This window comes from Schistocerca piceifrons, chromosome X, assembly GCF_021461385.2.
Source record: "Schistocerca piceifrons isolate TAMUIC-IGC-003096 chromosome X, iqSchPice1.1, whole genome shotgun sequence".
NCBI lineage: Eukaryota > Metazoa > Arthropoda > Insecta > Orthoptera > Acrididae > Schistocerca > Schistocerca piceifrons.
The window spans coordinates 62,103,856-62,118,776 of record NC_060149.1 but is presented as its reverse complement, the minus strand read 5'-3'; the positions used below and the strand labels follow the sequence as shown (position 1 = coordinate 62,118,776).

The 14,921-nt window shown below is 39.1% G+C and overlaps 1 protein-coding gene across 1 annotated transcript in view; it reads left to right on the top strand.

Annotated features, from left to right (window-relative positions):
* Positions 1–359: 359 nt before the first annotated feature.
* The window catches only part of LOC124723063 (ATP-dependent helicase brm-like), a 256,556-nt gene continuing 241,994 nt past the window's right edge, over positions 360–14,921 (top strand). The window contains exons 1-3 of the mRNA XM_047248240.1: positions 360–436; positions 6,456–6,624; positions 12,007–12,144. Coding sequence (XP_047104196.1) covers positions 6,466–6,624; positions 12,007–12,144 — 297 coding nt within the window. The 5' untranslated portion in view covers positions 360–436; positions 6,456–6,465. The remainder of the gene's footprint in view (positions 437–6,455; positions 6,625–12,006; positions 12,145–14,921) is intronic.

Below are 14,921 nucleotides of genomic sequence, written 5' to 3'. Positions count from 1 at the left end.
TGTTCATATACTTCTTTATCTACATCCACTTTTGCGTTTTCTTTTTCTGTCGCCTTTTCATCACAATAAACGCAACACAAGCTCCCAAGCAAAGAAGAAGATTCATGGTAGTCTGCTAGCGCAATGAGGTACAGTGTGGGCTCGAGAATGTCCATGCGCTTGTTGCTCACATTTGTGTGCGTGCCCTTCTATTCCCGTGCGTTTGCGATTGCGCACGACGAAAGAGGCATCGTTTCGACACACCTTAAAAGCTGCAAAACCTAGGCAAACCGATCGACACCAACGTTTGCTGTCCCTAGACACAAGTCATCTGTGGAAAGAACTGTAGCTTTGGCTTTGTGTATAGTCTTAGTTTGTTGTGTGTATTGTTGAGTGGATGTTGGAGTTTGAATTGGAACGGAGGCGTAAGGAGTTTGATGTGAGTGGAAAAACAAAAGTAAGATACTTGTCTTTGATTATGTAAACTGTAATAAAGGCATTGACGTTTATTTCGGAATAGTGGTGCCGTGTGACTTCGTAAGAGACAACGTTTCAATTTCGATGGAAGTGATGTATTTGTTTACAAACTCCTTTACTGCATACCGTCAACGCTTTTAGTTTCAGAACTTGTGCGGTGCTATAGAATAATACACGGAATGTATTTGTTGTTATCTCTAATTTCGTGCTTACGAAGTCAAATGGGACCACAACAACCACCCGAAGCAAGTATAACGTATTCAGTGATGTGATGCTTTTAGTTTCACAATTATTACAAATAAGGCCATTTATTCTTTTGAAAGCAGATAGTTGCAGCGGACAAAGGAAAAGTTGTTTACCCAAAAGCTGTTCAAGTTCCAAATAAATCTTCAAAAAAATTCTTTTCCTTTGCCTAGATTTGATTTCTGTACTAGCTGTGTGTACCTTACTCCACAACTTTCAAGTTTCTTAATTAAAATACTGTGAGACAATCACAAAGACCTTGATAGATATAGTGGCATGAGTGTTCTGTTTACATTTTGTAGCTACGTACTCCCATCGATACGGTAGTTTCACGCTCTAAAAGTAACTTGGAAGGTTCAGGAATGAATTGTCTCGCCCTCATTGGCAGTCCACACAAGCACGAAAAATTCATTTCTACACTTCAGTGACCCTCAGCAATCTTGGTTCATCTCTACAGAATCGTGATGTTCCTTTTTTTGTCTTTGGGAGGGGGGGGGGGCGGCTTGTGTAGTTCTCGACAAAAGCAAGAGATTGCTTTTTTTTCCTCTCTAAAAAAATGTTTCATGGTGATAATGCCCACTTTGCTGGCAAATGTATGTTTATATGTTAGGTGCTGTAGCTTTCATATCTTGCTGGGCGTTTAATGGGCTGAATTTTGTGGCACTTTAAAGGGTAATTTATAATGATCAATGTGTGTGCGTTATTGCTCACCAATTCTAAGTACTGATAACGAAATATGCGTTAATATAGGACTGTACTACAGACAGAATACAGTGTGGCTCCCAAACAGGCAGAGATACTGTAGGACATGGCCCATGTGGGAGGCAAATAGAGAACAAGTAAATTGGTGGGAGGACCCAACAAGTTTAAAATTGCTCCTGGTTGTTGTGTTGATAAAATTACATCATGCTTAGTGCAGAATTTAATGGAATGTGTTTTATCTAATTTAAGTTACAACCTCTTTCCTCAACAACATACTGTGTAGAAGGTCAAAATCTCTAGAGAAATCTTTCACCATTTATATGTACAGCATGCTTTGTAGATAAATGAGTGTCATGGCCCAATACTTATTTGTATACACCAACTGTAGGCTTACTCACACAGTGAAGATTCTATGTGAACTCACTTTAAGGCTCAGAATGGTTATTAACAGTATTATACAACAGACATCAGATGCTAGAGGTCAAGCGGTAATGAGATATTCTAATAACCACTCCACAAAGTTAATGTGGAAAAAGGAGCACTTGTAACATGTGTAAAAGTTGCACACACAGTCAGAAATATTGAAACAAATAGGAAACTGGACACTTCTGTTTTCCATTTCTGAATTTGTACTTACTTTACATTTCTCACCCTTCATGTGGGAATGGGCTATTGAATGAATTTTCTATACACAGTACTGAACTTATAAGCTGTGCTGAAAGCATTGGACCAGATCTGACAATATTTCATCTGAAACTTCTTGGCAGATTAAAACTGTGTGCCGGACCAAGACTCGAACTCGAGACCTTTGCCTTCCGCGGGCAAGTGCTCTATCAAATGAGCTACCCAAGCATGACTCGCGCCCCGTCCTCACAGCCCTACGTCTGCCAGTGTCTCCTCTCCTACCTTCCAAACTTTACAGAAGCTCTCCTGCGAACCTTGCAGAACTAGCACTCTTTTCGTTCAGGAGTGTTAGTTCTGCAAGGTTCGCAGGAGAGCTTCTGTAAAGTTTGGTAGGTAGGAGACAAGACACTGGCAGAAGTAGGGCTGTGAGGATGGGGCGTGAGGTCGTGCTTGGGTAGCTCAGTTGGTAGAGCACTTGCCCGCGAAAGGCAGAGGTCCTGAGTTCAAGTCATGGTTCGGCACACAGTTTTAATCTGCCAGGAAGTTTCATATCAGTGCACACTCCGTTGAAGAGTGAAAATCTCATTCTGGAATATTTCATCTGTTCGAACTCGTGTGATGCGTGGGAAGCCATACATAACATGTATTGAGTCAGTCATACTAAGGTGATCCTCCACTCTTGACAGAATTGCCAAATCTGCAATGCACTCTATCCCCAGCCATCAAACTACATTTCTGCATTTTCCTCCGAAGTCTACTTATTTTTATAATTGAAAAATGTTATTTATATAAAATATTATACACAGCAAATTAAATGTGCCATTGTAGTAAATAAACCATTGGTACACTAGACACTCGCTAATCTGGCTATTCCTTGCACATACGGCTGTTGGATTAGTGGAAATGCCAGATTATTGAAGGTGTCTTAAATTTAGTGTAAGCACATAGGCATTATAGTTTATTGAATCCAAAGATGCATTGATTTTCCCTGAAAACTTAGTCCTTGAGTGTGTACATACACGGTAGCATCACTCACTATGAAACATGTCTCATATTTTTAGCTGTCACAACAATGATATGTGGTGGCCTTATCACACGATGGCCTTTGGTACTGTATGTTTCTGATTGTTGCGTAACGTACTTCAGGAAGACGTGTGCAGCTTCAGCACAAGCAGTGTGGGATATCTTTATGTTGTCTCCTGCTATGTCCTCTTCTTCACCACTTTCATCATAACTTACCTGTATGCTTTCGATTATCTCTGTGTCAGTTAAACTTTAATCATAAACTGTTGCTTGTCCAGCATTGTACTCAGCAGCAATGGCTTTCTGCGAAGAACCTCAATTCAACCTATGTCTATTTTTGAGATTCCACTTGAAGTCTAGCATAACATGTTTCCTTTTAGGAGCCATGGTTCTGAACCATAAAGAAGGCCACAATTTCGAGCATGCATAGCATTGTTTTTAAATTGTTGCACATGAGAATTCATTACTGTATGAGTCATTTCTTTTTGTGTGACTTAAGGCTGGATGTGGGTCAGTCTACTGAGGGCTAGGTTAGTGAGAGTTTAGTGTAGCACAAAAATTATAAAAAAATAAATAAATTAGTATTGTGTTTTTTATGGAGCTGCCAAACATTGGGTTTAGTGTGATGTGTAATAAAAAAAACCTGTACAAAAATCCTGCTGGATGAACCATCGCACAAATTGGTGGAGAAAAAGTATAGAAAAAAACTGTTAGCAAAATTACAGCACAGAAATCCACAAACACGAATGGAACCAAATTCATTGCATTGTGTCAACAAAAGAATTTGAAAACTGTGTTGACTTCCGTGGGGAAACATTTTTGAAAGCAAAAACGTGGAAGTAATCCATAAAGTTGCTTGTAAAGCATCAAATCCTTCACAATGCTATCATATACAGTTCTTAGAAAGAAGTTGATAATGCACAGATCTGCAGTAGTAAAAGTGTTGACTTGGGTCCATACCTCGTCAGCTTCAAAGTTAAATTTGCCCCAAAAGAGCACACTGAAAAAAATCCAGGAAACCAATATGAAAGAAAGATATGAGAAAGAGAAGGCTGTCACTTGGGGACAGTTCTGAGTGATATACTGAAATTTATGACATGCTCTACATATGAGACATGGCCATTATTTATTTAATGACAGATGTGATGTTGTGGCTTAAACTGTTTTAACACTAATCTGTGAAGATGGTCTGTGACTGAAACCACTTGATATTTGGGTTTTAAATTTAAAAAAGCAGCTGATGGTCCAACATGCATTTTATGAAAATTTCTATTACCCAACTGATGTCTCATATGCAAAAAGTATTAATCCTTTCCCTTGATTTAAATAAAATGGTTGGTCACATGGACTGAACAATAGCCAGTGAAGCACACACAGGTGACACAATTCATGGGATAGCAATATGCACACATATAGATGGCAGTAGCTTTGTGTACACAAGGTATAAAAGGGCAGTGCATTGGCAGAGCTGTCATTTGTTCTCAGGTGATTAATATGAAAATGTTTTCGATGTGATTGTGGCTGCACATCAAGAATTAATGGACTTTGAATGCGGAATGGTAGTTGGAGCGAGAAGCCTGGGACATTCTGTTTCGGAAATCATTTGGGAATTCAACATTCCATGATACAAAGTGTGAAGAGTCTGCTGAGAATACCAAATTACAGGCATTACGTCTCATAATGGACAACACAGTGGCTGACGGCCCTTGCTTAATGACCTGAGAGCAGCACTGTTTATGTAGAGTTGTCTGTGCTAACAGACAAGCAACACTGCTTGAAATAACTGCAAAACTTTGTGTGGGACAAATGACAAATGTCTCTGTTTAAACAGTGTGGTGAAATTTGGTGTTAATGAGCTATGGCAGCAGATGACAAATGACAGTGCCTTTGCTAACAGTATGACATCACCTGAAATGCCCCTTCTGGGCTCGTGACAATATTGATTGGACCCTAGACGACTGGAAATCCATGGTCTGGTCAGTTGGTAAAAGCAGATGATAGGGTTAGTGTGGTACAGACCCCATGAAGACACGGACCCAGGTTATTAACAGGGCACTGTGCAAGCTGGTGGTGGCATCATAGTGATGTGGGCTGTGTTTGTGTGGAATGGACTGGGTTCTCTGGTTCAACTGAGCCGATCATTGACTGGAAATGGTAATGTTTGGCTACTTGGAGAACATTTGCAGCCATTCTTGGGCTCCATCTTCCTGAAACATGTCGCTGGGCCAAATTGTTCGGGGTTAGTTTCAAGAACATTCAGGGCAATTCGAGTGAATGATTTGGCCACCCAGATTGCCAAGGATGAATACTATTGAGCGTTTATGGGACATAATTGAGAGGTCAGTTTGTGCACAAAATCCTGCCCTGCCAACACTTTCGTAATTATGAACAGCTGTAGAGTCAGCCTGGCTCAGTATTTCTGCTAACAGTATGAACATCACCTGCAGTGCCTCTTCTGGGCTTGTGACAATATTGGTTGGACCCAAGATGACTGGAAATCCATGGTCTGGTCAGATGAGTCCCAATTTCAGTTGGTAAAAGCAGATGATAGGGTTAGAGTGTGGTGCAGACCCACGAAGCAACGGGCCTAGGTTGTTAACATGGCACTGTGGCAAGCTGGTGGTGGCATAATAGTGGTGTGGGCTGTCCGACATATTAGGAAGTATCTCAGGACTTTTATTACATCAGTGTAATATAATTTAAGCAACTGCAAGTAATATGGCAGCTCTATGACAATTTAAACACTGTTTGTAACAGCTGCTTCACTTTGTTAATGTACACTTTTAGGTAGCTTATTCTTCATGATGATTTTCGTGGAACTCAATGAACAAATGAATTAGACTATGGCCAGTCCCTTTCGTCATGCTGAGCAAAGCCAAGCTGTACTACTTTCATAGTTAGTTTGATGTTGACAGGATGATGAACAACATATTGCCTTCAGTTTTTTTAAGTAAAGGCGTATAAAATCTTATAATATTGTATTTAATATTTTTTCGTTGGCATGTTTTTGTTTCATGCCTTTGATTTATTTTCAAACCAGTTAGTTTCTCAGTTCTGAGAAAATAATAATTCCAAATTATTTTAATTTCTGGAAAGAAATCCATCAAGTTTTGACTCCTTCCTTGTCTGATAGTTTGTTTCGTTGCTGTATTTTCATTGGTGGACGTTAGTTTATTTAATGCTGAATTTCGCATGGTTTTTACTTTAGAAATGCAAACAGAATGTTCTTTATTAAGCTGGATTTGGCATTACTTACACAATGTTTGTATAGACTGATTAACTATACACCATTTTCATTTTTAACATGCACCATTTTTTATGGTTGTGTAACATTTGGACTTAATTCAGATTTGGTCGTAAATGTGATGGAAACTGTCTTGAAGTTTTTTTTTTATTTCCCTTTTCAGTTCCATGAAGATGAGTGAACTAAATGAATTAGAAGAAAATATGGCAGATGTAAATGTGACACAGATTCCAGTTCAACAAGTTGAAGCAGACTCTCCCAGTGCAGATATTACCATTTTACCATCTCCCCAAGAATCAGCAAAACCTACAGAAAGTGGAGACTCCTCAGAAGTAGTCGATGTAGATAGATATTTATTTTATTTTTGCAAGATGTGCTTGAAACAAGCCACAGCTCTTTTTAGGCAGTTATTGCTAGAAGGCAAAAAGTTAACATGAGTAACTAACAAATAAATTTGTGCAACATGTAATTAACATTTGTATTTGTTAGCAGTTGAAGCTGCTGTGCGGGGTGGGGGGGGGGGAGGGAGGCATTTTCAGATTTTCTAGTTTTCAGTCTACAGTTTGTGGTGGTGCGAATGGCCACAACCATGTTTCACTGGTGGGAGAATATTGCTGAAATGTTGATAAATGTCTACTGAAAGACATTTGAAGAAAGATGCAGTACATGTTTGAAGGACCTGTTTAATAAACCTCAAAAACTATCTTTGAGGGTGGAAGCCCCAGATATTCTCCAGCCCTCTTATTCTGTCATGTAGAGATTGTACAGGTCACTAATTCAATTGCTCATGAGTATGTTTCTTGTAGTTACTTATATTTCTATTGCAATTGTAAGTTATTTTGTCGTTCAGAATATTTCACTGCAGTGTAACAAGTTGTTTATTACTCCAACTAATATAACAGCAGTGAGAGATTTGATGGAAAAAAAAAGTTGAGTTTTCAAGAGAAAGCTGGATCAGTTGCAATACTGGAGTAAAACAGGTTGTAAGAAAGCAACACTTCAACACTAGTTCATTTGCATGATGTATCTGCAGGTGACCAAACCCTAAACTTAATGCCAACTTTTGTTGCGCTGTTACATTTCTGCCAGATTGACTGGTTGCATCATGGACCTCATTGAACAGGGAATCAGTGACCATAAAGCGGTTATGGCATCGATGATTTCAGCCGTAAATAGAAATATTAAAAAAGGTAGGAAGATTTTTCTGTTTAGCAAAAGTGACAAAAAGCAGATTACAGAGTACCTGACGGCTTAGCACAAAAGTTTTGTCTCAAGTACAGATAGTGTTGAGGATCAGTGGACAAAGTTCAAAACCATCGTACAATATGCGTTAGATGAGTATGTGCCAAGCAAGATCGTAAGAGATGGAAAAGAGCCACCGTGGTACAACAACCGAGTTAGAAAACTGCTGCGGAAGCAAAGGGAACTTCACAGCAGACATAAACATAGCCAAAGCCTTGCAGACAAACAAAACTTACGCGAAGCGAAATGTAGTGTGAGGAGGGCTATGCGAGAGGCGTTCAGTGAATTCGAAAGTAAAGTTCTATGTACTGACTTGGCAGAAAATCCTAAGAAATTTTGGTCTTATGTCAAAGCAGTAGGTGGATCAAAACAAAATGTCCAGACACTCTGTGACCAAAATGGTACTGAAACACAGGATGACAGACTAAAGGCCGAAATACTAAATGTCTTTTTCCAAAGCTGTTTCACAGAGGAAGACTGCACTGTAGTTCCTTCTCTAGATTGTTGTACAGATGACAAAATGGTAAATATAGAAATAGACGACAGAGGGATAGAGAAACAATTAAAATTGCTCAAAAGAGCAAAGTTCGCAGGACCTGATGGGATACCAGTTCGATTTTACACAGAGTATGCGAAGGAACTTGGCCCCCTTCTTGCAGCAGTGTACCGTAGGTCTCTATAAGAACATAGCGTTCCAAAGGATTGGAAAAGGGCACAGGTCATCCCCGTTTTCAAGAAGGGACGTCGAACAGATGTGCAGAACTATAGACCTATATCTCTAACATCGATCAGTTGTAGAATTTTGGAACACGTATTATGTTCGAGTATAATGACTTTTCTGGAGACTAGAAATCTACTCTGTAGGAATCAGCATGGGTTTCGAAAAAGACGGTTGTGTGAAACCCAGCTCGCGCTATTCGTCCACGAGACTCAGAGGGCCATAGACACGGGTTCACAGGTAGATGCCGTGTTTCTTGACTTCCGCAAGGCGTTCGATACATTTCCCCACAGTCGTTTAATGAACAAAGTAAGAGCATATGGACTATCAGACCAATTGTGTGATTGGATTAAGGAGTTCCTAGATAACAGAACGCAGCATGTCATTCTCAATGGAGAGAAGTCTTCGAGGTGAGAGTGATTTCAGGTGTGCCGCAGGGGAGTGTCACAGGACTGTTGCTATTCACAATATACATAAATGACCTTGTGGATGACATCGGAAGTTCACTGAGGCTTTTTGCGGATGATGCTGTGGTGTATCGAGAGGTTGTAACAATGGAAAATTGTACTGAAATACAGGAGGATCTGCAGCGAATTGACGCATGGTGCAGGGAATGGCAATTGAATCTCAATTTAGTCAAGTGTAATGTGCTGCGAATACATAGAAAGATAGATCCCTTATCATTTAGCTACAAAATAGCAGGTCAGCAACTGGAAGCAGTTAATTCCATAAATTATCTGGGAGTACGCATTAGGAGTAATTTAAACTGGAATTATCATATAAAGTTGATCGTCGGTAAAGCAGATTCCAGACTGAGATTCATTGGAAGAATCCTAAGGAAATGCAATCCGAAAACAAAGGAGGTAGGTTACAGTACGCTTGTTCGCCCACTGCTTGAATACTGCTCAGCAGTGTGGGATCTGTACCAGTTAGGGTTGATAGAAGAGATAGGGAAGATCCAACGGAGAGCAGCGCGCTTCGTTACAGGATCATTTAGTAATCGCGAAAGCGTTACGGAGATGATAGATAAACTCCAGTGGAAGACTTTGCAGGAGAGACGCTCAGTAGCTTGGTATGGGCTTTTGTTAAAGTTTCGAGAACATACCTTCACCGAAGAGTCTAGCAGTATATTGATCCCTCCTACGTATATCTCGCAAAGAGACCATGAGGATAAAATCAGAGAGATTAGAGCCCACACAGAAGCATACCGACAATCCTTCTTTCCACGAACAATACGAGACTGGAATAGAAGGGAGAACCGATAGAGGTACTCAGGGTACCCTCCGCCACACACCGTCGGGTGGCTTGCGGAGTATGGATGTGGATGTAGATTGAGGTAGAGATTATTCTATAGTTGTCAACTTCGCTGACCCTCAAAAACTCCAGTGTTCATCAGTTTTGTGCCTTTACTCAGAAAGGGCTTGCTTTTCCATCACTGGTTGACTGTTGCTAGCTACTGTACATTTGATTCGCAGCTGTTGCCTTCTGGTGAGCATAACACTCATGTTCTCTGTTACATTGCTACTGAAGGTACAGCCACTTCCTGAAAGACGTGCAGACATGGAGCCCATGTCTCATCTGTGATGACTATATCATTGATGAGATGTTAAGTCATAATCTTCCTATGGGTGAACTTAAATAGAAGCTTCATGGAATAGGAACACATTATAAGTTTGTTTGATTCTGTACGATGATAGAAGCATACTGATATTACCAGTTGCTGTATACTGACGTTATATACATAAGTGTACTAAAATTCATTTACTTTTGATTATTTCATGGTGGCATAATTTGGTGTACTTGTTATTGAAGGATCCTATTGATAGCAAGGCTCTCAAAAGGCTTCAACAAGTTTTCTCTACAATGTCTTCTCATTTCGATGTTTTCAATCTATAAGGAAATGCAAATGAGACAGATGGTAAAAAAAGTAAGTAAACTGTTTATAAGTAAACTGTTTACTGTTTCAAAAGTAATTGCCATGACTGATAATACGTTTTTCCCCTATGAGACAAATTGGTCAGTGCTGTCATGGAAAAATGTTTTTATTTGCCAACAGAACCAAGATTGAACCCAGACGTACACTTCTTCGTCCAAAGTAGATAAACAGCCACAAATGTCTTTGTTCAGGACATCGCATGGGGAGATCACTACTGTATAGAATATGTGTGAGAGCTTCCCAGTGAAAAGTTCTGCAGTATACTTGAAACAACCAGAAGTTTTACTGTGAAGCTCTTACACATCCTCTGTACAGTCCTCATCCTTGCCCACGCATTTTCGATATTTATGGAGCCCTGAAGAAAGACAGTCATGGCTACCGATTTGCTTTGTACAAAGATGTGCATTTCAGGGTACAATCATGGTTCTATGGGCAGCTGCAAACATTTTTCTGTGAAGGCATTGACGACATTGTCTCAAGAGTGGGATAAATTCGTATTGTAGTCTGTTCATGATGGAGAGGATGAACTTGTAATATGTTTGTATTTGGGTGAATCATAGCTGCTGACAGATGGTCTGTAATCGCAATATGTCATACCTATAAATAGTGCTCCCCAGCTCAGAGCAGTCACTTCCACTGTTGGAACGTGAAAGGAGATTAGTGTATCAGAGGAGGAACATTCCATTGAACAACATGTTTTTATGGAGCTGGAATACCACAGATTAGAACTTAGTCCTGTGTGGCAACAAGATGCAGTTTCAAGCAACATTTAATGTTCTAAAAGGACCCTATGCGAAAACCATTTGCAAGCTTTTTGCCAAATTTTAGAAGTCAGGCAGTGTGGCTTATGATTTAATGGAGAATGTTGGCCATAGGCAAACTGTAGTTGCTCCTGAAAATGTTGCCACAGTTTCTGGAATGGTGCAGTCTAAGGAAATCTGTCTGAAGAATAGCAGCAGAGACTGGTTTCAAGCGTTCCAGCATGCAGAAAATACTTAGACAGTAAGTGCATTACTTTCTGGATGCATCTTGTATGGGATTTTGTAGCTTGTTGGCTGTTTTTCTGGATGAGAGAGAGAGAGAGATAGAGAGGGGGGGGATGCAGAGGAGAGTACGGGGGGGGGGGGGGGGGGGGGCAGAAGGCCAGAGCTTTGGAGGCAGTAAGCAAATGTGCTATTTTTGTAAATCAGTTGATGCAGTTCATGTTGTAACAAGACAAGATTGTGGAACAGACAAATACATAATTCTGTTTTTCAGTTGTTCAGTTGTTCTTTTAGGCAGGCAACTGTGTACCTATTGCTAAAGGTTTTCTCACTTAGGCTGTGCGATGTTTCTCAGTTGCTCCACTTGTCCTCATTGTTCTTACGCCTCTGTTTTCGTACATTGTCCAAATAGGAACAAACACAGTAATATCAAAATAATCAAATTCTGCAACTTTTGTCATACTCCTTCAGTTATTTGTTTGACTCCTGAACAGGGTATTCCAGAGAAGAGTGAAATATATTTGATGTGTAGTAATATGGAGAAGGCAGCTGTAGAATTTTTTTGGAAGGGTGAACTCTGAACAGCACTTGTTATTGCGTTGCCATTGTGCCATGGTTGTCATGGAAGTACCATGAGAAATAATTACTTTTAATTTCTAAAAGTTGATCGGAAGATTTATTTGTGAAAAATCAAAACTGTTGTTATTCTGAATTACTAATTTGAGGTGTGGCTGTTGATTACATTTGTGTAAAATTGGTTCTAGTGTTAATGTATTACCATACTTTATTTGCTACATCCTTATGTAATCATAACTGCTCTATTGTCATTTAACAGACATACATCGAGAAAATGCGACTGGTACTTGATGGATTAAATGTTGCTATCAGAAGACTGGATGAACTAAGTTTGCAGAATGATGCACGTTACAGCAAATTATTGGATCTCAAAAAACTTGTGGTGGACAGAATAAGTGTAAGTATTTGATGAGAATGTTGAACAGTGTTCCTACTAGTGAACTCTACTTAATACATGTCTGGCTAACAAAGAATTTCACTTATTACATATATTTCCTGATCTGGTAAAAATTATTTGAAAATCTTCATAGAATGAAAATGTAGAATGTTATATATTACGATTTCATACAATGTGATGCAATTTGATACGCAGAATGGGTATAAATACTTACGAAATTTGTACTATGTGTAGATGATATGAACTGTCACAGCAGGCATAAATATAATGTTGTGAATGTTTGGTTTATTATTAAAGTTTTTTGTTCTTTACAATGCACATTCAAGTTGATTTGTTGTTTTGGCGTGTTAAATAACGCTAATCATTCTGTGAAAAACTGATTCCATGTTACAGATATGATGGTGGTTGTGGTGGTGGTGGTGGTGGTGGTGGTGGTGGTGAATTATTATGGTGCACATCATATTCTAAATCTCAAGTGTATCCTAAGTCTAGTTAAAATAGTGAAAAATAAAATGTATGTTGTCACCTTTGAAAACATCATGAAAACGTACTGCTGTTGATGGACATAATGCCGTGAGATTTCTAATAGATCTGAGTCTGTATAAGAAAACACACAGCAGTATTCAACAAATCGGTGTAACACCAAAGCTCACGTTGATTCAGAGCAGCATTCTCAGAAAGATTTAAGCCAGTTGGAGTTTGTCAAATAGACAGGTTCCCTTTGATTTTATTTGTAATGGATAAGAGTTCGTAGTTGTTAAATTCATTATTAAAATGTAGACTCAACCACCTTTCATCAAGCAAAAGCCCTATAATAAACATGTTTTGAAGGAGAAAGCTTCATTGAGGAATTATTATACAAGGACCTGTAAAAATAATAAAGATAAAAATCTAAAAATATTAAAATTTCATGTTCACTTCTCTTCTGTCATTGTCTTCCTAAAATGTGGTTCCACATTATTTGTCCAGTCAGTTTATTTTATTTACTGTACAAATGACGTGGAAGCACATTTTAAGAAGATATGGTTACAAACAAAGATGATGTGACTTACCAAACGAAAGTACTGGCAGGTCGATAGACACACAAACAAACACAAATAGTTTGTGTGTGTTTGTGTGTCTATCGACGTGCCAGCACTTTCGTTTGGTAAGTCACATCATCTTTGTCACACACACACACACACACACACACACACACACACACACACACACACACACACACACACCTTGAGTAGATTCTTTTATAATAATTCTTATGATGACAGCTTGCTTGTTTGAAATGCCTCAGGTTTAGTGCTTTGGTATTGTGAAAGGTGGTTGAGCCTCCATTTTAAGGTAGATAGCATCTCCCTTCTACTCTTTAATGAAGTGTTGGAGATTATCAGAAGGAGCTGGACAAGAGAACATTTTTCAACTCTGCTCTACCTGAACACACATGGGAGAGATTCATTAGTAACTGCTATGCATTTGCTGATAACTTAGTATTCCCACTTCCACATCAGTAATCTTTAAGCCACCATGTATTTTGTGTGGTAGAAGGTATGTGATATGGAGTGCACACAATCAATTTGGCCTGTACCTCCTGTGCACGGGTCATGGCAGGGGAAAGGACAAAGATAGTGGTGACCATTGCGAACCGAGTGGTTCAGTTGGGGAGAGTAAGTCCAGCGGGTAACACCTATCCGCAAACATCTGTCGCCTGTGTCACAGAACTTTGAAGTTACATTTGGTGTGTCTGCAAAGATAATTTGACAAATACAGATGTCTAAAATCTTTAGTCTCTGACCAGAGTACTGGGGCGGAGAGGAATGGTGGTGGTGGTGGTGGTGGTGGTGGTTGGGCTGGGGGGGGGGGTGAAGATACTGGTATACCAGAAACCTAACTTGTGCATTAGAGATCGTAATGCTGAAGTAATGACTTCAGTGTTGAGTATTCTTTGTGTCCTGTAAATTGTGCATCAGTCTCCTGACTATCTATTCACCAAAATCACTTAAATGTAAAATGTTTGGCATCTTTCTTGGAGTAGATAAGCTGTGGGAGGCATCTGTACCTACAAGTAATAGGTTCTTTCAATAAAATTAAAATTTGAGCTCCCGTGATTTTGAGGGTAATCCTTTACATGATGGATATCACCTTAGATGCAACATCTCCCATTGTTGAACATTGCTCTGACACTTTTATGCTGAATAATGAAAACTATGTTAATAAATGTTACATTTCTTTTAGGTATTTGCTTTCCTCATAGCTACTATGGCCATATTTGTGTGGTTGTTCAATCTTAAACAGCTTTGTAAGCTGGTTGTAGATACCTGACTGTTGTGACTCATTCCAATGACAAGAGGGAATACTTGAATATAAATAAAAAATTTAATTCTTTCCCCCCTCCTTCATATAAAGTACACAATGTTTACACATATAAACATGTGACATAGGTATCACAATCACATGACTATCCAGTATAACATAACAAACTATTATTATCCTGCCACAATATGTGGCATCTACACAATAAATTATTATTAATATAGAATTTTCTTAGCTCCTTCCACGTAAGAATTATCACCGTAGCTGCGTCTCATTATGTGTCCAGTCAAAAATGATTTTTAATTTCTTAAATATATTGGTTCAAAATAAGTACTTTAATTGGTTTAGATGGTTTTGTTTTTCAATTCAAGGGCATGCAATGTCTTTCTCCTAGACTGCTACATTCACAGTTCTCAACCTGCACCACACTGACACTAGTTTCAAGCCCTACAGCTACACATATGTACTCCACA